The sequence below is a fragment of the Lissotriton vulgaris genome, chromosome 4_1, assembly GCF_964263255.1.
Source record: "Lissotriton vulgaris chromosome 4_1, aLisVul1.2, whole genome shotgun sequence".
NCBI lineage: Eukaryota > Metazoa > Chordata > Amphibia > Caudata > Salamandridae > Lissotriton > Lissotriton vulgaris.
Window position 1 is genome coordinate 319,112,630 of NC_141691.1, and position 25,038 is coordinate 319,137,667.

Below are 25,038 nucleotides of genomic sequence, written 5' to 3' on the forward strand. Positions count from 1 at the left end.
CCTCGGCGAACAAAGGCCGGCTGGGTCTAAGTCAGTCTTCGGTTCATCGGCCCTCCTCCAGCACTTCCTCCGGTCGGCTCGCGGTTTCAGCTGCACGAGCTCTAAGCAGAGGCCCGTTATCCTGTTTAGGACAAGGGCGATAGAGGCCGTACCTCTGTCTCAAAGGGGGAGAGGTCTGTACTCCCGGTTCTTCCTGGTTCGCAAGAAGGACAAGAACGAGTTCAGGCCCATTCTGGATTTGCGACAAGCAAACAAGTGGATTTGCAGAAGAGGAATTTTGCATGCTGTCGTTGCATCAGGTTTATACTCAGCTGCAACAGGGAGATTGGCTTGGTGCCATAGATCTACAGGATGCATACTCCCATGTGCTCATTGCACACAGGACGTTCCTGCGATTCCAAGTCGGCGCCCATCATTATCAGTACACAGTACTGCCAGTCGGGCTGAAGTCTGCACCCAGGCCATTCTCGAAGTGCATGGCAGTGGTAGCTGCACGCCTGAGGAAAAACGAGGTGGTTTCTCTAACCGTACCTGGATGATTGGTTGATCAAGGCCTCCTCCTTCTCGGAAGCTCAGGCACACTTCCAGAGGACGTGCGTTCTCTTGAAAGAGCTGGGGTTGCACATCAACATGTCCAAGTCTGTCCCCATTCCGGTCCAGTGCATACAGTACTTGGGAGCCTCCGTCAATACGCTGTCGGCAAGCGTGTCTCCTTCGGAGGAGAGTCAATTATCTCTTCTTAGGAAGGCTCAGGCTCTTGTGACCGCCCCATCTACGACAGTGAAGACGGTGTCTTCTCTACTGGGGTCGATGGCCTCTTGTATATTCCTCACGCCACACGCACGGCTGCTCATGATACCTTTGCAGGAGTGCTTGGAGGATCAGTGGGATTAGAGGAAAGGATCTTTTGGCGTCAAGATACGACTGTCTCTGCGTGCTCTTCAGTCTCTGAAGTGGTAGTGTTCAGCGGAGAATCTCCTAAGAGGGGTTCCCTTTCACAAGGACATTTCCACACAGTCTGCCGTGACGGATGCGTCTCCCCACGGCTGGGGGGCACTTTCCGGAGACTTGCAGATACAAGGAACGTTGTCCCCGATGGAGTCCACTTATCACATCATTTTCCGGGAACTCAGAGCTGTTCACTTGGCACTGAAGGCGTTTCTTCCGTCCTTCCAGACCAACTCTCTGATTGTACAGACTGACAATATGACCACAATGTATGACCTCAACAAGCAGGGGGGTTCGAGATCGGGCACTCTGTCGCAGGAGGCGCGGGTGATCTGGCGCTGGTTGTTATCCAGAGGACTGACTCTAACGGCTACCCATCTGCCAGGTGTGCAGAATGTTCAGGCAGAGGTGCTGAGCAGACTGATTCAGGAAAACCACGAAGGGGTCATAAACGACGAAGTACTAGGAGAAGTCTTCGGCAAATGCCGAGACTTTGCCTCCAGGTACTGCCTGTGGGGAAGCTGGGGAATGCGTTCTGGATTAACTGGTCGAACAGCTTTCTGTACGCTTTTCCACCCTTTCCCTTGATTCCGGCAGTGTTCATCAAGCTGTCCCAGTCCAGGGAGCGGATGATCCTGATTGCCCCGGAATGGCCCAGACAGTGGTGGTTCAAGGACCTGCTTCACCGGTCTCTCCGTCCTCTCATACGGCGGCCTTGCAGGCCGGACCTTCTCACAAAGTTCAGGGGGCAGATGTTGCACCCCACCCTCTCGTCTTTGAGTTTGGCTGCATGGGATAGTTTAATATGGCCATTTGAATCTACCAGAAGTTTGTATGGACATACTGAAGGAGGCTAAGCATCCTTCCACTAGGACTTCTTATGCTTACAAGTGGAAGAGGATTTTGCATCTGGTGCAAGTCCAAGGACCATGACCTGATGACGTGTAAGGAAGATGTCATCCTTCCGTATCTTCTACACCTGGCGCAGTCGGACCTTAATGTCCAATCCATTACGGTTCATCTTGCTGCGCTGACTGCCTACAGGAAATGCCCTTCAGACTTCCTTCTTCCAGATCCCTGTGTTCAAAGATTTTTTGGAAGGCTGGAAGAAAGCATTCCCTCCTGTCTGGCTTCCTTCGCCTTCATGGGAATTGAATGTGGTGCTGTCCAGATTGATGAAGGAGCTTTTTGAACCTATTCATAGGGCTTCGTTGCAGCATCTGTCCTGGAAGGCGGCGTTCCTCGTGGCCATCACATCGGCCCGCAGGGGGAGTGATATTCAGGCGTTGTGTTGCCAAGAACCTTCTACTGTATTTCATGCTGCTAAGGTTGTTACGCATACTCGCCCTAAATTTCTTGCAAAGGTTATTTCTGATTTTCATGTCAACCAGACAATAACTTTGCCTACGTTTGTTCAGAATCCTGCATCTCCAGCGGAAAGGTCCCTACATTCCCTGGATGTTAGGAGGGTGTTGGAATTTAATCTGGCTAAAACCAGAGATATTCGTGGTTCAGATCAACTGTTTGTCAATTATGGATCAGTCTGGTCCGGTCTTGCTACCTCAAAACAGTCAATCTCCAGGTGGATTGTGTCCTGTATACAATTGTGTTACCAAAAAGACTAATACGACCGTAGGAGGTAAACCTAAGGCTCATTCCACCAGGGGCAAAGCTGCCACAACTGCTTTGCTACTTAGTGTTCCGATTGTAGAAATCTGCAAGGCCGCCACTTGGAAGTCGGTCCATACCTTGGCTAAGCATTACTGTCTGGACACTGATACCAGGGCAGATGCTCAGGTTGGGCAGGCTTCGCTGCGAAATCGGTTCGCACAGTAGTGGTGTTATTTCTCGGTTCTCCACCGCCGCTTTGGTGTGGGGATGGGCTTGCCATTCTATTCACTAGATTATGACTATACACAGAGATCCCCTACTACAGAAGGAGTAGTTTCTGTCCTGTAACTCCAGTTCTGTAGTAGGGGTATCTCTGTTATAGTCATAAGCTCCAGCCCTCCTCCCCGGTGGAGAGAGATATTCATGTAAGGAATGCTACAGGTCTGGCGTGTTACGCCTTCAAAAAGAACTGAAGGTGAAAGGGACCTGCACTGCATTCTGGGATACTGTGAGGCTTCTGGAAAGTTCTCTTAAAGGCACAGTATCCTATTTTGAGCCACATAATGGCAGCCTATGGGGCTTGTCTGTCCACTCCTTCCTCTCTATCATTCCAGAGGGTTTTGCTGTTAAATACAAGGTTTTCTCTGTGGAAAACCCTGGACAGGCTGTGCTGTTGTGGTTTTTGGTGGAATTTCTAGTTGAAGTATTGGACAGTGTAGCCTGTGGATATAGGCTGCATTATCTGTCTTTAAATTCTCTCTTAAGTGTCTATGCAGGTCTGCATGTTTTGACAGCTTAAGAGATTATTTTTGATTGCTCCGGGGTCCGCGCACATGGGCAGGACTATTCACTAGATTATGACTATAACAGAGATACCCCTACTACAGAACTGGAATTACAGGACAGAAACTACTCCTTCCAGCTGCTCAAACTTCTCGGCAAGCCAAAAAGGCATATCATCATTATCTTGGGGACGCTTGCCCATTACTGCATTGACCATCACAGGACTAAGCTTCATTCCGCTCGGTCCAGCTGGAAGAGCCGCAACTCCATGGGCCCCGCCCTGGAAATTGCGGGTAAAATATTGAACTAGGGCCCGAATAACACTAATAGAAGTGTTCTACAGGATCCATAATTCAGCAACGGCAACTTGCCCCGAACGTGGATGCGGGGTAAATCCAGCCAAAACCGCCCAAGAAGCGCCTGGAATTGACAGAGGACCCAATCCAGCCACCGTTACAGTGTGGGGAAGGGTGCCATCAAACCAAACACGGTGCTGCCATGCAGAAATCTGAATCTTCTGGGTCCCGATAAGGATCATATTCCGTGGGCACGGCTGAGTGACTGTACGTGTAAAAAACCTGCGTAGCAGCCTCCACAGCAGGAAACGTCACCCAAGAGTAGAATATCTCAAACGGGTAAGCAACCAGCACTTACGACCAAAATCACTGCCATGCCCTCCAAACCAACATTATATGCTTGCAAATGATTGCGAACCGCAGTGCGACTATGTTGCGGTATAACAATTTCAGCCATAGTGACACAGAGACGAAAAAGGTACAATGTAAAATGTAGTAGCACAACTGGGTAGTAATTCAAAAGGAAACGGTTTTGAAAGATGCAAGCTTGAAAAAACCTATGCAACTATTCGTAGGTTTGTCTGACACTACTGTTATCCGGAAACAATAACGAAGGAGTTAAGGACTGAATGAAGTACTACTCAAGCGTCATGTAATAAGACCACCAATGTTGGGCGCCATGTGGCAGGGATTCTGCTCCTACACAGAATTGTTCATAGAGACTTGGAACCTCAGTGAATTTGGGTGTGCCAAAACTCACCTTAGTAGCCAAAATCCCCTACCAGACTAGCAATCAGTGTCTCATTGGTTCTTCCATAACCCCAATGATTAGACAACCCAGAACATGGAACTTAGACTACCTCAGGCAATGTGGAACACATGAACACTTGTTCGTTATACGTTCATACCAGTCCAAAACTTGGAGTAAATGAAGACGCGTGCAAGTTTGAAATATTTTTTACTAATGCTGTGTTCTCAGGCGCAGTATCTTAGCTAATACAAGCAGACCTATTATAAGCAACAAGATTATTAGCATAGTTACTATTCCATAAAATACAAAAGAAGAAAGCATGTTAAAATGCTAAATGGAAATAGGCTAGATTACACCTAGATCTCACCCTCCCTTGCTAGTAGGTTATTTTATATCTACAGAAGGTCTCTTGGGTTTACAAAGGCGGCCCCATACCTCTGGTCCTAGCAGAAATGGATCACATCATTTTCTACACCGGCTCTCTGCATGCGAATGTTCTCCAAGTGTGTGTGATCGTGCCTACGCAGTGCATTGTTAAACGCGCCAAAATCAGAGGTGGCCGCAGCTGCATATATGTTATGTCTAGAACGTGCGCTGATCAGTCCGAACAACAACCACTGTGTTGAAATAACCTTGAGGCCTCAGCACTCACGGTTCAGACAAAGCTCACCAAGCAAGACTGCTAATATAGAACAACATATTATTCTTGTGTGAAGCAAAAGACTCTGCTAACCTCTAAACATTTCTAATAATGTGTACCGTGTGTAAAGGCAGCATAAAGGAAAAATGGCGTTTAAACTTCTAATAAGCTCATGCCAACTTAAGACTGTGTAAAGGCAAGGCTCGTCCCCATGACATAACCTTCTCCTGATAAAGGCTCAAGGTTGGTCTAGGCCCTTCTCATTAATCTGTGAGAGTATAGCCACCACACCATGCTCTGAAGCGTCTGTCTGCACAATGAATTCTTTAGAGAAGTTTGGCGCGTGAAGCAAGGTCGCTGTGCACATGGCAGTCTTCAGGGCATCAAAAGCCTTCTGACAGGTGTCAGTCCATTTCACTTTCTTGGGCTGCTTCCTGGAAGTCAGCTCTGTCAAGGGTGCAACAATGCTGGCTGGAATATGTGACGTTATTCCGCAAACTATAATCCCGCATACCATGACTCCGCATTTATTACACCGCATGAGCTATTACTCCGCAGTACTATCACTCCTCAATATTTTACCCCGCGTATAACTTTACCACGCATGCCTTTACAATGCAAAGGCATGTGTGGTGAAGTTATAAACTTAGTAAATTTACTTACCACATATATATATATATATATATATATATATATATATATATATATATATATATATATATATATATATATATATATATATAATATATTTTACATTTATATTTTTTTACAAATATTTTTTAAATTACTCTTTTCACCCTAAAAACTAATTCTACCCTGCTCCCTTAAAATACCCCAGCACCCCAAAATTCTTACCCACCCTTACTCCTTAAAATACCCCAGCTCCCTTAAACACTAAACCATCCTGACCCTAGAAATACCCCTGTACCCCAAAACCTAGCCCTGAACCCTAAAAATTCCCCTGTACCCCAAAACTCAAACCTAGCCCTGGACCCTAGAAATACCCCTGTACCCTAAAACCCAAACCTAGCCCTGAACCCTAAAAATATCCCTGTACCCCAAAACGCAAACCAAGCCCTGAACCCTAAAATCCCCCTGAACCCCTAAAACATATACCCCAACACCCCCAAACTAAAACCATATACTTACCTTATCCTTAAATTTTAAAAACATATGCTTTTACCATTCATGCATTTACAACGAATTTCGTTGTAAGAGCATGCGTGGTAAAAGCATATAAAATGTAATGGTATGCGTTATAATAGTTTTGCGGAGTAAAGATACTTGCGTTGTGAAGGTATGCGGAGTGAAAGTTGCGGAGTGAAGTTGTTTTACCGCTGCCATACCCCATGACAAACCTCCTGTACCCTGTCCTAAAAAGGCTCTCACCTCTGTCTGAGTCTTGGGGGTGTTCCCAAGCCAGGATGGTATCAATCTTGGGCTGTAGGGGCACCACCTGGCCTCTCCCAACCTGGTTATCTCAAGTACACCACGGAACCCTGCCCGATCTGGCACTTACTCACCTTGATCGTGAGGCCTGCCCTCCGCAGCGCCATCAACACTTCCCAGAGGTGGCGCAGATGTTCTTCCCAACTGGCGCTAAACACTGCGATGTCATCCAGGTAGGCGGCACTGAAATCTTCCAGTTCAGCCAACACCTGGTTGACTAACCTTGAAAGGTTGCAGGGGCATTCTTTATACCAAAGGGCATAACCCGGAATTGGTAGTGCCCATCTGGTGTGGAGAATGCTGGCCTCTACTTTGCCCCATCAGTTAAGACGTTCTGCCAGTACCAAGACGTTAAATCAAACGTACTGAGGTATCGGGCAGCCTCCAACCGATGAATGAGCTTATCAGCTCTGGGGATGGGGTGCGCGTCAGTCCTGGTGACTGAATTTAGTCTTCGATAGTCCACACAGAACCGGTGTTCTGGCATGGCACCCGATGCAGCAGCCTTTGGGACCAAGACCACTGGGCTGATCCAAGGACTGTTTAAGGACTCAATCACCCCTAATGCAAACAACTTGGAGACCCCCTCCTTGATGCAAGCTTTCACCCTGTCAGCCACTCTGTAAGTTTTGTGCTTTAGAGGAGGAATGTCTCCAGAGTCCACATCATGTACGCACCAATCAGAGGCACTGGGAGTCAGGGAGAACAGATCAGGTGACTGTCCCAACAGTTGGCGACAGTCATCTTGCTGCTCAGGAGTCAGGGCGGAAGCGAGGTTTACACCCTCCACTGACCCATCTAGTTTTTTTTTTCCTTCAGACTACTATTTTTTTAATGCTTTTTGGGGGTGTACTTGCCATTTTAACATCAGCTTTCCTAATGCACCCTTGTATGTTGAAAATTGATTGCTCTCTTAGTGAGAACTCCTTCTTAGATCTATGTCAACACTTTTCAACAAAGGTCCTTCTATTGTAAAGTATGGGAAAGGCCAGTTCATAGTTTGTCGGTTGTCTTCTAGACTCTTGCACTGTTCAGCGCGTTGTATAGCAAGAGTTGCCATTCATGACGTTGAAAGAAAAATAAGGTCCGTACTACTAAGCAGTACTTTTAGAGGAAGAGAGAATATCCATCTGCCTTCTGCTTTAACACTAGAAAAAGGACCAGAGAGAAGCAGCAGTTTCTCCACTTTACAACGTGATGGTCTCAATTGTGACATTATGAGAGGTCCCCTAAAGAAAACTGTCCATTACATTTTTTGCGTTCCAATTTGGTATCCATGTTCAACATTAAGAATCTTGTTAAAAGTTCTACTCAATGTTGAGGTACCGTTTCCACTTAAGGCACAATTTGCAGTTTAGGCAGATTTTACTGTAGTTATTGAGCCATCGCTGCTGGCCTCACACCTGTGATATTCAGGCAAAAAATGTTGCTGAGTGCAAAGACAAAAGAATGGGTACTCAAGTATTTCCGACATGGGGAATCTATGGAAGAGTACCCAGAGAAACCACTTCTGTCCAAACATACATAATGTAGTGTGGGAGTAGCGTGAACCGTAATCCTGGAAGATGTTTTGTACACTGTGATAACCCAACATCGACTGAAGCATGATGATATACATTTCAAAATTATCATCAAAAAGGGCTTAGGTCACATACCTAAAAAGAGAAGTGCCTTTGCATTCCACAAACCGTTCAGTGGTTAATGGTGATCTGCCAACTAATAAGTCTGGAGTCCCAAGAACCCTCGGAGTTAGCTATTCTTACGTATTGCTCTTTAAACCAAAAGATTTGTTGTTGTACTACTTTATTCAATATTTACATATCATAAAAGTACAAACATAAAAAAGATGTGTACATTGCTCATCTAAAAACCGAATCATAAGTAAAGTAAAGTAGGCAGCCTTGATGGTTAGCAATAAGGCAGTTTGAATAGAATTTAAAGGCTATAGCTCACTGACTTGCAGAGAGTGCACCACTGAAATGATAAACTAACCTGTTATAGTCTCCATGTTCGAAAGCTTTTAATCCCAGTCGAAGGAACTTCAATAAAACAAGCCAGAAATTGACTTTTCAAACCATCCCTTTGCACCCAGCACTGGGGATTGTTAAAAGTGTTTGAGGAGTGGGGGGTGCAGATGCCAGCAAAACTACTGCTTGACTCAATGAGTTATACTGTTGATAGTCACTGTTTTTTTATGTGGACACCTGGAATGGTGAATTCTTGGTGGATGGCAGCTGTGAAACACTTGACCGCCGCAAGAATACCAATTGAGAACAACCTCACACAACAGGAAGCACAGTTGGCAAACCATGGTGTATATAGCCATGGCTTTCTAGTGCTTACTAACAGTTGTGCTATTTTAGAATTTTTAAAGAACGGTTTATGCTAGTACATACCATGATGCCAAAAAGTACATACAATCGGAGAATGGCAAATAAACCATTCCAAAACATAAATTGATTGCATCAGGTGTTGCAACATATTCTCATGATAATCAGAAGCAGCCATAGTAGTGATCTGATAGGACTTATTGATCTAATGCCTTGCATTCTAAAAAAACATTCTGCCCTCCGAGGGGCATGAGTTGGTCTTGTTGTGCATTTTGAGAAGTGGTGCATTTGTATTCTTTAAGAACAGAGCAGTGACAAAGTTCTTCTCTGTAGTAGGTGATGCCTATGTGACCCAGGACCTGCTTTTTTTGTTTTTGGAGGCAGTTAAAGAATTAATGTGTAATATAGTGTCCTAATGTAAAGCGATCGTCTCTATTGAAAAAAAAGTTTCCTTTTATTAGCCTTGTTTTCTTTGAGATTATTTACCTATTGATGTGTTTTCCGGATCTCACCCACATGTACTCATCCTGGTAGCACCATTGCTAATATTAACATGCTTGAGGCATTTTCATGTCTCATGCAAAAGTGAACATCTTTGGTAGAATTACTCCTTGTGGTTAAATAGTGGATAAATGTGGCCTATTACAGAGGAATGGCGTCACAAATAGTATAGAGCTAAAAGAGTTCGAAAGTCACAATAAAGGCAGCAAAGGATTTGGGGATATGCTCTAGAAGAGATTATGATCATTATGTGATCCTTAGCAAAGATGTGATGCTGCCTACAAGCTTTGGCTTTTTGTATGTTGCCAAAAGAGGGGACCTTAGGATGGATTAGACATGGCAATTAATACATAGACACATACAATCAGTATTTTTTCCTGAATGTACTACACAAGTGAAACATCCAGGCAGAAAGGGACAATATACAACAAGTTTACTTAAGGTTTATGTGAAGTGTCTTCCAAAGAAATGGTCATGCTTGTACATAAAAATCAAGAGTTTCCTGCTATCTTTATCCATGCTAGTTCTCTTGTTCATATGCAAGTAATCACCAGTTTTAGTTTATTATGAAGGCACTAACTCTTATGCTTTTTTTCCATTTTTGTTGTATGCCTTTTTGTCATAGTTGCCGCAGCCCAAGCAATAGCTGATGAAAGAAGAAATCTGAGTGGAAATAGCCCTGTATCTTCCTCAGGAAACATAAAGGCAACCACCAAACCTGGTATAATAATTTTCTAACTTGTGTTTTTTTCCAAATGTTATAGTTGTAATTCAGAGTTACTCACAACTTGATTTCTCATCTCTGGTTCTTTTAACAGTAATAGATGGTTCAACACTCCGAACCGATGAGAGACAAAGACTAGCCAGAGAACGGAGAGAAGAGAGGGAAAAGCAAAATGGTAAATGTAATCATTTGCTTTTTATAATGTGGCCTGTTTTGTATATACTGTAGGTCACCATAATAGGATCTTCATTAATATTCTTAAGTCCTAAACACCCACACAAATCCTTAGAAAATGTGTGAAGAAGATGCAGTTAAGAAGTTGCTTTTCTAAACCCATACCACTCTAGATAAATCTTTATGTTTAACTTTGTTTTTATTGGCATTTAGCAATAATATAACATAGATTTACAGAATTCTGCGCTATGTTTCGGCAGTACAGAAGCTTTTATAATACATATACTTTCTTGGCGGGCAATAGATGGGCCTCCCCCTCCCCCCAGTATGGCCCCGAGGGCCTACTATAATTCCCGTAATGTCTCTATGCATTCTGGAATCTGGCGCAGACTCTGAAAGCAATGCCATTAAATAAGAAAAATAAAGGAAATACAATAAAAGGAGAAAAAACCCTGCACCTTTGCTGTGAGGTCTCTCCCCAGTTCTCCAGCCCATCTTTTCTGTCCTGCTGTGGATTCTTTTGGGGCTTGAGGGCGTAGTACCTCATATAACTCTGAGATCATTTTTATATCCGTGTTCTTTGTATAAAGCCATTTTTCAAATTTCGTCAACTTCCAAGAGACCTTTGGTAGCACCTCTGCCTGGAGTAACCAGTGCCTAATTTGCAGATAGTGAAACCTTTTCGGTGTCCGGGAGGCCATTGTCTGCACGCATGTCATGAAAAGACAGGATCTCCTCTAGGGTCAAAGAAGTGCCTTGCTGCCTTGCAGTCTGTCTCTCTCCATCTCGAGAACGTCCTTTTTTCTGCCCCCGGGGAAAAGTCCTTGTTGTCGAGACTGTGAGTCATATGCAAAGGGAAAGAGGCTAACCCCTTTTTGATAGCGACTCTGTTCCAGACCCTAAGCAATGAGTGCGTGATGGGAGAGCCCCTGAGATTGGGGGGACGATCTTCTCTTTTAAGGAATGGGACCTTCCAAAGCGATAATTTGGCCAGCGCTCTATCCTGGAACAGCCTTCTCTTTTCTAAATTCAGATCTGCTCCACTCCACTAAATATCGGACCTGTTCTGCTCTGAAATATTCTATGAGATTCAGGATCCCCAATCCCCCCTCATAGGGTCGTAAGTAGCCCCTTTCTTTCCGCAGCCTGGGCCTAACTCCCGCCTATACAAAGTGTTGGATTACTTGCTGCAGTTTCTGGATAGTACCGGGTGGTGGCCAAATCGGAATTGTCTGAAAAAGATATAGAGCTTTAGGAAGGCTGGGCAGATGGATAGCTGGTGATGCTTCCACTGGTGCAGGTCCTGAGCAATTTGGGAGGATAACTTGGTATAATTGAGCGTGACCGTTTGGGACACCAATGGGGCCAATTCAATGCCTAAGTAGGGGATAGATGTCATTACCTGAATGCTCGCATAGGTTTTCCCACCCGAGGCGAGCTAATGTCCTGCTTGGTTCAGCCATAAGATCATTGACTTCCCGACGTTAACTCGGAAACCCGAGACCTGGCCAAAGGCCTCTAGTTCCCATAAAAAGGCTGAGACGGAGTGCGCTGGTGTTTCAAGGGATGAAAATTGCAAAAAACACAGTTGATGGACAGAATGCAGAACAATGTCTTACATTTACCCCAGTACAAAGATGTGGGCCTAAATCCATCGTTTTTTTGCACTCCACACCACCCTAGGTCAGACAATGGCTATATGCAAATCAGCCTTGACCCTGTGCCTCATGGGAACAGTCCAGCCCGAACTACCAAGCCATGTCTTTTCCAGACCGGAATCAAGCATTCAAGGCCCGGTTTCTGGCTATCAGCCTTCTTCAGCCTGGATAGCTTGACTCCAGTGGTGTGGAGAGCCTGGACTCACGTCGGAGCATACCCAGCCCACTCGGGGTGAAAATTGCAAAAAACACAGTTGATGGACAGAATGCAGAACAATGTCTTACATTCACCCCAGTACAAAGATCTGGGCCTAAATCCATCGTTTTTTTTGCAATTTTCACCCCGAGTGGGCTGGGTATGCTCAGACATGTGTCCCAGGCTCTCCACACCACTGGAGTCAAGCTATCCAGGCTGAAGAAGGCTGATAGCCAGAAACCGGTCCTTGGATGCATGATTCCGGTTTGGGAAAGACATGGCTTGGTAGTTCGGGCTGGACTGTTCCCATGAGGCACAGGGTCAAGGCTGATTTGCATATAGCCATTGTCTGACCTAGGGTGGTGTAGAGTGCAAAAAAACGATGGATTTAGGCCCAGATCTTTGTACTGGGGTGAATGTAAGACATTGTTCTGCATTCTGTCCATCAACTGTTTTTTTTTTTTTTTGCAATTTTCCCCCCGAGTGGACTGGGTATGCTCAGACGTGAGTCCCAGGCTCTCCACACCACTGGAGTCAAGCTATCCAGGCTGAAGAAGGCTGATAGCCAGAAACCGGTCCTTGGATGCTATAATAAAAGCATCCTTTCCATCAAAGAAAATGATGTGACCAACTGATATTTGACCTTCAGACACAAACAGTTTAAAGAAGTACACTTTTTCAGGTTAGGCATTGAAGATGCACTACATTTGAGAATTTTAAGTTTCAAGATTGTCATCTTCCTTAAGTTGTACTATTGAAGCACCAAAGAGAAAAAATAAAGTATTCACATCGGACTGTTATTTATGCATGAAGCTTTCATTTACAATATAGAATAAAGTGATCGGTTCATCCTGGGGGTACGGTGTGGTGGTCATCCATGCCACAGGGCAAGATCAGTGACAGGTTCATCAATTCATTGAATCTCAGAACCCTTTCTAGAGTCTACAATTGCCTGGTAGAACTAATTCAGCTTTAAGACTTGATCATTTATTTCATCTGCAATAGTTGCTGGGTCACAATACTTTCTAATTTAAGTTATTGAAGAAAAACAGGTTCATTGTTTACTTAAGAGTTGGTGATGCGTTGTGAGTCCTTTCAGTTTTTTCAGAGTACAGTGGTGTTGAGAATTCCTTTGAAGGACACAAGGCAATGTCCTTCTCTAAAATAAATTGTCTGCATCATTATGGTGATTAGGCTATCCAAATAGTTTGACTTCAAACAGATACTTGCTTGTCTGTCAAACTAGACAATATTTTCAGAAAAAATTTAAACAGGATTGATTTTACAGAAGAACCCCCATTGCGCCTGACATATTACACCACAATCTCTCTTCAAAGGCCATATAAGCTTTTTATAAAGCATAAACTACTTTTATCACATTTTAAAATCATTCAAACCGCTTCTCTTAAAACAATCACTTCCCAGATAATCTGAATGAATAGCAATCATCCTCTAGCCACGGCAAAGATCATCAATGCTTCAGTCTGCATAAACATAGTACACCACGTGCCCTAAAACCTGAAATGACAGGTCTAGCATAAAAACAAATTGCCATTGGGGACAACACTCCCAGCAGCTAGATTCTCCATCTCAATAGTAACCATGTCCAAGATAATCAAAATGAATTGCATCCACTTGACTCGTTCAGGCTTTCTGACCGGCAATTGAGTTGACATCGCCATTATCTTGGTATGAGAAATCAGTCGACTACACTCCGATACAAGCTTCCTCGTTGTTTATTCTCCTTAACCTCTCTGCAGCCTGTGATATGGTCATCCATGCCACATGGAGACAAAGGGCAAGATCAGTGACAGGTTCATCAATTCATTGAATCTCAGAACCCTTTCTAAAGTCTACAATTGCCTGGTAGAACTAATTCAGCTTTAAGACTTGATCATTTATTTCATCTGCAATAGTTGCTAACTCACAATACTTTCTAATTCGAGTTATTGAAGAAAAAGGGGTTCATTGTTTACTTAGGAGTTGGTGATGCGTTGTGCATAAGAAACTTGTGTGTCTTTATAGGGATTTTTGCCTGTGGCATCTTCCATTCAGATCAGGGTCCTGCTTTCGCCTCTAAGACGTATAGGGATGCCATGACTTCGTTGGGGGTCCAAGTAAACTTTTCGTCTCCATACAGACCTGAGGGTAATAGTGTTGTGGAACAATGAACAGAGATTTAAAGCACTTAGACAGCTAGAGTTATAGGCACTGGCAGGAACTGGCTGGCCAACCTCAATAGCGTGCAGCGTGCCCTTAATAATCTCCCTAGAAGGTCTCTGGGTGGGCGGACCCCATACGAGATGCTCTTTGGTATCAAGATGTTTGTGTATACACTAAAAGAAGGGGGTACTAGGAGCTCAAATAGGAAATTAGAAAAGAGAATTGAGGTCCAGTGCCCTTGCTCCCAAGTCAAATATATCAACACAATATTGGGCAAAGTTCCTCTGAAGGAGTCTTCCTAACTATAGGATACTCCAATAGGTAAGATAGAAGATAAAAGGTGAGTATGGGGAAATTGTTTTTCTCTGTTGCCAGACTGGTAGATGGAGTTATAAGGAATACGTGAAGTGAAGAAAGTGCTTCTCCTTCGTGAGCTAGTGCCCTCAGACAGCCATGTGGTCGCCCTCGATCATCATTGGGCGTTGCTCCTCGTGTGGGTGGCGCTGCAGTCCCTCACGGGCCCCGCAAGGGGGCTCCTTAGCGGAGTTCTTTTTTGGAGATGCCGCAGTTGTGCATGGGAGTCTGGAGGCCTAGCTAAAGTGTAAAGTGAAAGTGAAACAATTAAAAAAACCTAAACAGTGCCCTCAAACTAGTTTATTCAGGGGTCTGTGAGGTTTGCTTAAAACGGGGAAGTGGACCCTGGAGAACCCTATGTAATAAATAATAGAGGCGAATGTGTAACTAGACGCTACTCTCAGGGTAAGTGCTCAAGTGAAAGAAAACAAATAATTAGGTCAACATATTTCGCGCATCTGGTGGTCCCTAATGGATCCAATGGCGCTTCTTCAGGACCATATTGTATTCAAAAAACAATCTAGGTTTCTTGTTGCTGGTGCCAGGCCTATTGCCCGTGTAACAGCAGTACCTTCGTCGTGAAGGTCAACCGCGTGTTGTGGCTGACTGGTACCATCACTAGTGGTACCATAACCCAACCCAATCAGTCCAAGGTCTGGGCCCCATCAACGTCGGCTTGCTTACTTGGCGAGGGAGCAAATTGTCTCACTCGGCGGGTGTCCTTCGATCCTACCCACAGCAAGCTCGGCGTTGGAAGGGACGGACGGACTGGCACAAGAACAGTAATTCTACCACCACTTCCAGGTCGTAAAGATAACCGGTATATCTCCATTGACAATGTCAAAATACACAGAGTGGCCGATTCCTCTTAGTATGACCCTGGCAGTCTCATTCCATCGATTTTGAGAAATTCTGTTTTGGCCCAGGCTCCTAACCCCAGGCCTGATGTTGCCCTCGAGATGCCTCCAGTTTCAAGTCCTTTATTGAGTTCACTACCTTGTGCTCACCTTGATGAGACTGAATATACTTACCCCACTGACTTATCAATGCCTGATTTGCAAACTTTTTTGGCTACGGATTCCAGATTTTCATTTGACACTGACTCTCACACATCGAAGACTCCTTCGAAAATCTCAATTTTTGCATCATGGTTTAAAAAACATTTTTTGATTCCTCCTTGGACCTACATTCGGTTGGTGCTTTTTCGATTTACCTGTTCATGTCTTTTGGATTTGTGGTGTATTTTCCGCATTTGTCAACGGACACTATGTTGAAGAAAGAACAATCATTCTGCATATTAATGGAACATTGGCTCCCCATTCCTCATCACACAGATTGAAGAGGGACCTGGCTTTTGTTAATATCACTGCTTGGCCCATCTTAGATGGGATTGATTGTGTGGGATACTATTAGATTTCAAATCCATGGGCCCACTGAGGTTATAAATGTCCCAAATGTCCTAAGAGTTTCTATGGGGGATGCAATTAAACAAAATATACGTTCTGATGATTGGGATGTTCAGGTCGTAGAAGCTTTGTTTTCTGATTTGAAGTATTATGCTGCCTTTGATGCTGAAGATTTGTATCTAGATTCTGCAAATTATGGTGATTTGTTTTGTTATCAACATTTTGGCAATCACTACCTGCATAAAGCAAATACCAGGAGGAATACTGTTAATTATACCCAGTGGGAACATTGTCCCACTCCAATACAAGGCAGTTCCGCTTCTTTGTTAAAGATGTTCTCTTATTTTACTGATTTTAATTGGTGAAATCCTAATGCATTTTATTTTAAAATGACTGAAGTCCACTTCCAAGGTTCGACTTACCCACACAAAATTATTGTTTTCAAAGTCCTCTTTAGACCATTTGGCCGTTGAAGGCTACGAGTTGTGGAAAGATACTATTGATCTTAAATCTGTTTGGGGTTCTAAAAGTTGGCAAGTGCAAAGCGCTGAGGCTTTGCATCATGCATGCCTCATCCCGAACCATATGTTGTTTTTGAAATCTACGATTTCACAGACTACCTGCTTTGGATTGGCTACTACAAAAAAAATTAAATGTTTTTTCCTTTCCTGAATTAGAAGAATATTCCGGTTGGAATAATAATTCCAAGTTTTCCATCAGAGTGCCAGACTCTGTTACTGAATTCTTCCTTTAATATATCCAGTTTGGATCCTAAGGGTTGGTTGCTGTGGCACAGAAGTGCTGATTCATGCCAGCATCGTTTTCTGGGTTTGGCTCCAGGCTATACACAGGTCAGGGTGGATCCCCGTTTTGAAAGTGGCCATTCTGGGACTACCTATTCAGTAGGCAAATGATGTCAGAGTTGGCTCAAACATTCCAATTTGGCGTCAGTTAAGCTGCATTTATCTAAATTGACTGATGATGTTGATCTGAATGATTTCGTGAAAGGCCCGGCTTCCGGCAGATTTAAAAGATGGATATATGCTATTTACAACAAAGTTTGGAAACTGTCCCAAATTGAGGCGGCTTCCAGCATTAGAGCTATAGCTCAAGCAAATTCAGAAAAAGTGCTAGCATTTGTAGATAACAGCATTAACGCACTTTCTTCCCGCATTTACACGTTAGATAATATTGTGTCATCTGTTGTTGATATTGTGCAAGATGAAGTGTCTGTTTTGTACTCTGGTCAAAATCAATTGCGTTCTATTATGCATTTTGCTTGGACATTACAAACATTGAAAGCTGGAAAAGTGCCATGGCACTACATGAATACATCATCATTATTTGCCCTGTTTAATTTGACTGAAAAGCAACATTTTATTTCAATGAAATATGCAACTTTTTCTATGTTACACATTGAAAAGTTAGAACCGTTACCATTTTCTGTGGCTGAGACCAATTCGGCAACGCGGCTTATCCACGGGTTAATAACTCTACCTTTTCCACTTTTCAAATTCGAAACCTGTATGAAGTACTATGCAATTGGCAGATATGAACCTCTGGGCACCGTTTATCTCCATGAAGCTTGGTTGCTATCATTTACCGATAGATGCCTTAGGGAGGTAAAAGAGGTTTACTTGAATGGTGAGGATTGCACTACAACACCAGATCACTCATTAATTTGTAGGAATATCCAATTGAATTGCTCTTGTAACCAGAAAAAGCCAAATTTGGCCTGTATTTTGAAAGGTACACCAGCACCTGCTATCATACCAACATTCACATTACTGGCAAACGGCCTTACACAGAACCACCTCTCCTTCAGAAAACAGCTGAAAACCTGGCTTTTCGATAAGTAATACACCCCCCCCCCCTCCCTCAAGCGCCTTGAGACCCTCTGGGTGAGTAGTGCACTATATAAATTCTTGAACTTGAACTTGAACTGGGATGGTGACAGGAATTTCTTACTTGGTTACCTTCAGTGAGCGTGTGGTTTGCTGTAAAAATGTGATGTTTCCTCCTCTGCATGGGAAGCTTGATGTTTCCATCTGGCCTACGATTCCGACCTTGAAAGCAGAGTTCAACAAGATGAGTTGTATAAGAGCTCTATTGTCCCAGAAAGAAGTCGTCCTCACATCTGCTCGTGAAACATTTGTCCTTCACGTGGCAAATACCCGCACAGAAGTGCATCCTTTATTAAATACAGATTTGTCCTTGCATGTTGGTGAATTAATTAACACTATCTTTAATGCATCTTCCACCTACAGGGCTGGCTCACTTTTTAGGTCTCGCCTGTCGATGCGCATGCGCATCGAGCAAGGCGAGAGTATTGCGAGTTATCCACTCTTTATCTGCACTGCAAGGAATCGTGGCGATTCCTTGCAGTGCCCGTGACTTTTAAGGTCAATGCGCATGCGCATTAAGCTTATGCGCATGCGCATTGACCTTAAAAGTCACGGGCGCGTGCATGTCCGTCTTTGTTTACCCGCTCCGCCCCCTTCCCGCCGTCTCGCATTTCCCCCTGCCGCATCAAAGGCTTTCACGGCCGGCCGGCCATGCTTTCAGTTTCACGACCGGCCGGCCGTGTCAATTACATTTCTCTCCCCGCTCCGCCCCCTGCTGCGGCCGTGTCGCACTTCTCCTCCCCCCCCCTCCCCACAGCAATGCCCTCCGTCTTGTTTGTTGCAGTCTGTCTTCCTTTTGTCTCTCCCTATCCCTCTTACTTCACCTCATTCTCTCCCCTTCCCTCTGCCTCGCCATCTCTTCTTTCCCTCTCGATTCCCCGTGTTTCCTCCTTTCCCCCGCCTCACTCTCTTCACTATATGTCTCACTCCTGATGTTATTAGGTTGAAGATATTTCAGTGACATATATATTTTTTAAATATAGCACTGTCCCATCCTCTCTCATCAGCCCTTGTTGTGCAGTTTCTCATTGTTGTTTACCTCACAGTCTAACCCATGGCGTCCGCGCCGTCCCGGCTAAACACAGCAGTGTTAGCGCAAATTCTGCGTTTAATCCTGTTTTATCCGCCCTGCTCCACCTCATTGTCTTGTTGATGACCATTTCAAGGGCGGCGAAGAGGTCTCAGCTTTGCGACGTCACAATAGTGGAATGAAACCATTCACTACATTGAAAAACTGTTCGCAACTATGCCTATAAAATGTAAGGCCCTTTGTACGCAGGATCCGCTAACCCTGTGTAAAGTCTATTCGCTCCCACTAAGTTTATTTATTTTAGTTTACATTTATTTTATGCATTTTTATATAGCGGGACTTTACCTGAAGGTAAGCGCTTCACAATAGGAGCAGTAGTGATACATGAGGAGAACATTAGATAGATAGTAAGTTAGAACATTGCTTTAAATATTCTTTAATACATACCTCTTCCCTGTGATCTAATTTGAAAATGTTGGCTTGCGTGCTATGTTTTATCATGCACACATTAAGTGTGTTAAATTAAAACTTAGTATGTTAGAGTATGTGCCCCCACCTCCCTCCCACCTCCAGCGAAGCCCGCAGTGCCCCCCACCTCCCTCCCACCTCCAGCAAAGCCCGCAGTGCTGCCACCTCCCTCCCACCTCTAGCGAAGCCCGCAGTGCCCCTTCACCTCCCTCCCATCTCCAGCTAACCCACAGTGCCCCCCCCACCTCTCTCCCACCTCCAGCGAAGCCCGCAAGTGCCCTCCCCTCCTCCAGCCATGCCCTTCCACCTCTAGCGATGCTCGCAGTGCCCCCCACCTCCCTCCCACCTCCAGCGAAGCCCGCAGTGCCCTCCCCACCTCCAGCCATGCCCTCCCACCTCTAGAGTTGCCCGCAGTGCCCCCCACCTCTCTCCCACCTCCAGCGAAGCCCGCAGTGCCCCCCACCTCCCTCCCACCTCCAGCCATGCCCTCCCACCTCTAGTGATGCCTGCAGTGCAACCCCACGTTCCTCCCACCCCCAGCGAAGCCCGCAGTGCCCCCCCACCTCCCTCCCACCTCTAGCCATGCCCTCCTACCGCCAGCGAAGCCCGCAGTGGCCCCACCTCCCTCGCACCTCCAGCCATGCCCTCCCACCTCAAGCGATGCCGGCAGAGCACCCCCACCTCGCTTCCACCTCCAGCCATGCCCTCCCACCTCTAGCGATGCCCGTAGTGCCCTCCCACCTCACTCCCGCATGGGCTCTTTGGTACTCCTAATGCCCACTCGCCCACCAAGTGCTCTTTCAGAAATTTGCAGAGGGCAGGGTCGTGTGCACTAGTGACACAGGAATATAGTCACACGAGTGCTCAAAAGCGCACAACTACTACAAAAGTTCCATATATATATAAAAAATAGTGCGTTCGAAAGTAGTTTGCTTAGTGGCTTCAACACTCGTTGCTGACATCTGGTGTGGACGGGTTGAATCGTGTAAGGGCCGACTCTGCCTTTTATCCTTCTACGGTTGATAAATTGACATTGGTAGGCAATTACAGCGCGTTGACATCCCAAGGTCTGCAGTATTCTGGAGTTTGTGAAGACGAAAGGTATGAGATTGTACAGTGGAATGCTGAACAGTTTAATGAATTTTTGAGCACCAAGATCTGTATAGGGGTTATATATATAGCCTCTTTGATCATTCTGTGTTTTATTGGGAAATGCGAAGAATATATTTGAAATGTGGCTCTGATTTAAAACTGCCGAGTCCTTACAACGTGAGAGCAAAGGCTGAGTTTCAAATTATAATATCAATAACTCGTCTTTTATATAACACTTCATACCACATTCCTAACGTGTCTAAGCGCTGTTACTGTTACTTAATTAAATGATACTTGTGCACTAGTGACATGGGAATGAAAAGACACGTGAGTGCTCAAAAGTGCACAACTACAATGAAAGTTATATATATAAAAAATAGTGTGTTTCAAAGTAGTTTGCTTAAGTCCCGGGAGGTGGAAACAGCAGGCAGCTGCCATGATTTGTTTCCTTGTGGGAAACATTCCTTCAGCAATCAGTTTACCAGTCCGGCAGGAAGGACTTTTGTTAGACGGACCGGGAGGGTCGGCCGAGATTACGGGGAGAGGTCTCCAGGGAGAGCCGTCTCCAACGACTGTACAGATAAGTAACTTCCCCCCCACAGACGGACACCACACAAGATTGAAGGTTAACGAGACTTTATATGCAATTCTTAGGTTACGGTGATATAGTACAAGGAGGTCTGGACTCAGGGGTCCCCTCGGTTCTGATCTCTGGATGAGGAAAAGGGTAGCGGGACAGTCTTAGTTACCAATGAGTTCAATAGCTCTCAATCCTCGAGCTCGGCGTGTTTGCTGATCGGGCCGTGGAGGAGCCAAGCAGGTCCCGAGATGGATGAAGGATGATCGACGGGCCGTGGAGAAGCCAAGCAGGTCCCGATGCAGATGACGGTTACAACGGTCCGCGGCCTCGCCAGCAGATCCGGACGACGGTGAAGGATGAAGGTTACGACGGCTGTGGCAGCGCCAACAGGCAGGACGATGGTGCACAGGACAGAGCTACGGCAGCGCCAGTAGTCCGTCCAGGATGAGTTCTTCTTTCGTCTCTCGACTCCAAGATACAACTGCCTTCCTGCTCTGGAGCTGCCCCAGTTATAGGGCTGGCGTGCTTTGATGTCCGGACCCTCGCACTTGGAGGTCGGGAGGTCCGGGATGAGGGAGTCCAGACACCCAGCAGGGGGGTGGAGCCAGCGCCCGGGGAGGCGATGGGCGAGCGGCCCTGGCCGGGGGAGAGCCATCGACACCTCTTTCTCCCATTGACTTGCCAAGTAGCTCGCTCACCTCCTGGGTGGAGGGTGGTGCCGGAATGTCTGAGGCCGGGCTAGGCCCAGGGTTGAGGTCGATCGGGGGCCAGGCGGCCTCGTGGCGAAGTGTCCAAGATGGCGGCCCAGGCTGGGCGCATGGGTCGGCAGTGGATCGGACCCACGAGGTTATCGTGCTCGAGGGCAGGTATCCCTGAGGGGACGTAGGACGTGCAATGGTGGTGTGTGGTGCTTGCGTGACGGGGTTCGGGCCTGGTCGAGCCGGGGGAGAGCGGCCCGTCATGTGGCCTGTCCAACATGCGTCCCCCCCAGCTGAAGGCGGGGAGAGTTACCCATCCTCTTGGGGACTCTCTTCGTCGAGGCGGAAAAACCGGGACAGGCCATCCGCGTTGGCGTGGTCGGACCCAGGCCGGTGTTCAACGGTGAAGTCCATACCTTGTAAGGAGATGGACCAGCGTAGCAGTTTTGGGTTTTCCCCCCGCATATGCATCAACCACTGCAGGGGTCGGTGGTCAGTCTGCACCCGGAAGTGGGTGCCAAAAAGGTAGGGTCGGAGTTTCTTGAGGGCCCATACCACAGCGAAGGCTTCCCTCTCTATGGTGCTCCAGCGTTGTTCCCGTGGTAGGAGTCTCCGGCTGATGAAGGCCACCGGTTGATCAAGGCCTTCGTTGTTCACTTGGGACAGGACTGCCCCAATGCCCTGGTCGGAGGCGTCCGTCTGGACGACGAACTCCCGGCTGTAGTCTGGGGCCTGGAGCACAGGAGCGGAACACATGGCGGCCTTTAACTGTTCGAATGCCGCCTGACACCCTGGGGTCCAGTTCACCTTCTTGGGCTGATTTTTTGACGTGAGTTCGGTGAGAGGCCCCACGATGGTACCATAGTCTTTCACGAACCTTCGGTAGTAGCCCGTAAGGCCCAGGAAGGCTCGCACCTCAGTTTGAGTGATAGGGGGTTGCCAGTTCTGGATGGCGGCAATTTTCAGCTGTAGAGGAGCCACTAGGCCGCTTCCCACCTGGTGTCCGAGGTAGGTCACCGACCCTTGCCCAACTTGACATTTGCTGGCCTTGACCGTGAGGCCAGCTCGCTGAAGGGCTTGCAGCACTGCTTGGAGGTGGTGGAGGTGCTCGGTCCAATGGTGGCTGTACACAGCGATGTCGTCCAGGTAGGCGGCGCTGAACTCTTCGAGCCCCGCCAGGACCTGGTTGACGAGCCGTTGGAAAGTCGCTGGGGCATTCTTCATGCCGAAGGGCATGACCGTGAAATGATAGTGGCCATCGGGGGTGGAGAAGGCAGAACGTTCTTGTGCTCGGGGTGTGAGGCCGATCTGCCAATAGCCTGCCGTTAGGTCGAAGATGCTGAGGTAGCGGGCAGCGCCCATTCGGTCGACCAGTTCATCTGCCCGGGGGATGGGGTGTGCGTCCGTTCTGGTGACTTCATTCAGGCCCCGGTAGTCGACACAGAACCGGAGTTCGGGTGTGGTTCCGGGGGCGGCTGCTTTGGGGACCAGTACGACCGGGCTGGCCCATGGACTGTCTGAGGGCTCGATGACCCCGAGCGTGAGCATCTTAGCTACTTCCGCCTGGATGCAGGCCCGTACCCGATCAGGTACGCGGTAGGCCCGGTGGCGGATAGGAGGGCTGTCCCCGGTGTCCACATCGTGCACACACCAGGAAGTGACACCTGGGGTGAGGGAGAACAGACTGGCAAATCGTGATAGGAGGGCTTGGCACTCTTGGCGTTGTTCCTGGGTGAGGGTCTCCGAGAGTCGGACCCCATCCACGGAGCCGTCTTGCTCCTGGGTCCGCAAGAGGTCAGGGAGAGGCTCGGAGTCGTCTTCAACCCCATTGTCTGTGGCCATCAAGAGGCTGAGTTCTGTGCGTGCAAAGTGGGGTTTCAGTCTGTTGGTGTGGAGGACTCGGAGCGGATTCCGGGCGGACTCCATATCGATCAGATAGGTGGCAGGACCCTTGCGCTCGATTACCTTGAAGGGTCCCGTCCATTTGTCTTGGAGAGCGCACGGTTCTGTGGGGGACATTACCCAGACCTGTTGCCCCGGCTCGAATTCAATAGATGAGGCGTTCTGGTCATACCATTTCTTCATGTCCTCTTGACTGGCTTCTAGGTTGGCTTTGGCTAGGTCTCTGAACCGCTGGGACTGGTTGCGGAGGGTGAGGAGGTACCGGAAGACATCTGGAGGACTCTTGGCCGGAGGCATCTCCCAGCCTTCTTTGATCAGGCTGAGTGGCCCCCGTACTGGGTGCCCATAGAGCAACTCGAATGGGCTGAAGCCTAGGGACTTCTGTGGGACCTCCCGGTAGGCGAAGAGGAGGCACGGCAGCAGCACGTCCCACTGGTGACGGAGGGGTTCTTCCAATCCCCCGATCATCCCTTTTAGTGTGCGATTGAACCGTTCAACAAGTCCGTTTCCTTGGGGGTGATAGGGGGTCGTGAAGCGGTAGGTGACCCCACACTGTTGCCAGAGGGACTTCATATATTTGGAAATAAAGTTCGTGCCTCTGTCACTGACGACCTCTCGGGGGAACCCCACACGGGAGAAGATCCCCATCAGGGCCCGGCCGACCACTGGGGCTGTCACGGTCCGGAGAGGAATAGCCTCAGGGTAGCGGGTGGCGTGGTCCACTAGTACCAGGATGAAGCGATGGCCTTGTCTTGTACGCGGGTCTAGGGGTCCCACAATGTCTATTCCGACCCTCTCAAATGGGGTCGTGACTACGGGAAAGGGTTGCAGGGGGGCCTTTAATTTGCGGCCGCTCTTCCCACTAGCTTGGCACGTGGGGCAAGATCGGCAATGCTGGTGCACATCGTTTCTCATTTTTGGCCAGAAGAAGTGGGTCACTAGGCGGCTGTAGGTTTTATCTTGTCCCAGGTGCCCTGCCAGGGGGACATCGTGGGCCAGATTTAGCAGGAAGTCTCTAAAGCGGAGGGGCACCACTAGTACTCTGTTGGCCCCCAGCTCGGCGATTCGTTGCTCGCTGTACAATAGGTCATTGTCCCAGTAGACCCAATGAGTTCCGGAGGTATCCCCTGCGCTTTGGGCGAGCGCTTGTTGTCGGAGTCCCTCAAGGGAGGGACAGGTCTTCTGCTCCTGACGAAATTGTTCTTGTGTGGGTCCCCCTTCTTGAGCCCACTGGTCAAGATTAGCAAGGTCGGAAGGTTGAGCAAGTTCGAGGGGGATGCCATGGTCGGGGGTCTCGGCGGGGGCGACCGGAGGCGGAGGCGCCGGCCATTCTGGTTCTTCCGGGTGATGGTTGGCACGGGCGGCCATGGACCGGGTGGT

General features: G+C 47.2%; 1 protein-coding gene across 16 annotated transcripts in view; it reads left to right on the plus strand.

Annotated features, from left to right (window-relative positions):
• MAP7D3 (MAP7 domain containing 3) overlaps positions 1–25,038 on the plus strand; it is a 1,137,171-nt gene that overhangs the window by 111,549 nt on the left and 1,000,584 nt on the right. For all 16 annotated transcript variants that reach the window (XM_086918652.1, XM_086918653.1, XM_086918658.1 and 13 more), the window contains exons 2-3: positions 9,935–10,030; positions 10,128–10,208. In XM_086918652.1, the coding sequence (XP_086774778.1) occupies positions 9,935–10,030; positions 10,128–10,208 (177 nt within the window). The remainder of the gene's footprint in view (positions 1–9,934; positions 10,031–10,127; positions 10,209–25,038) is intronic.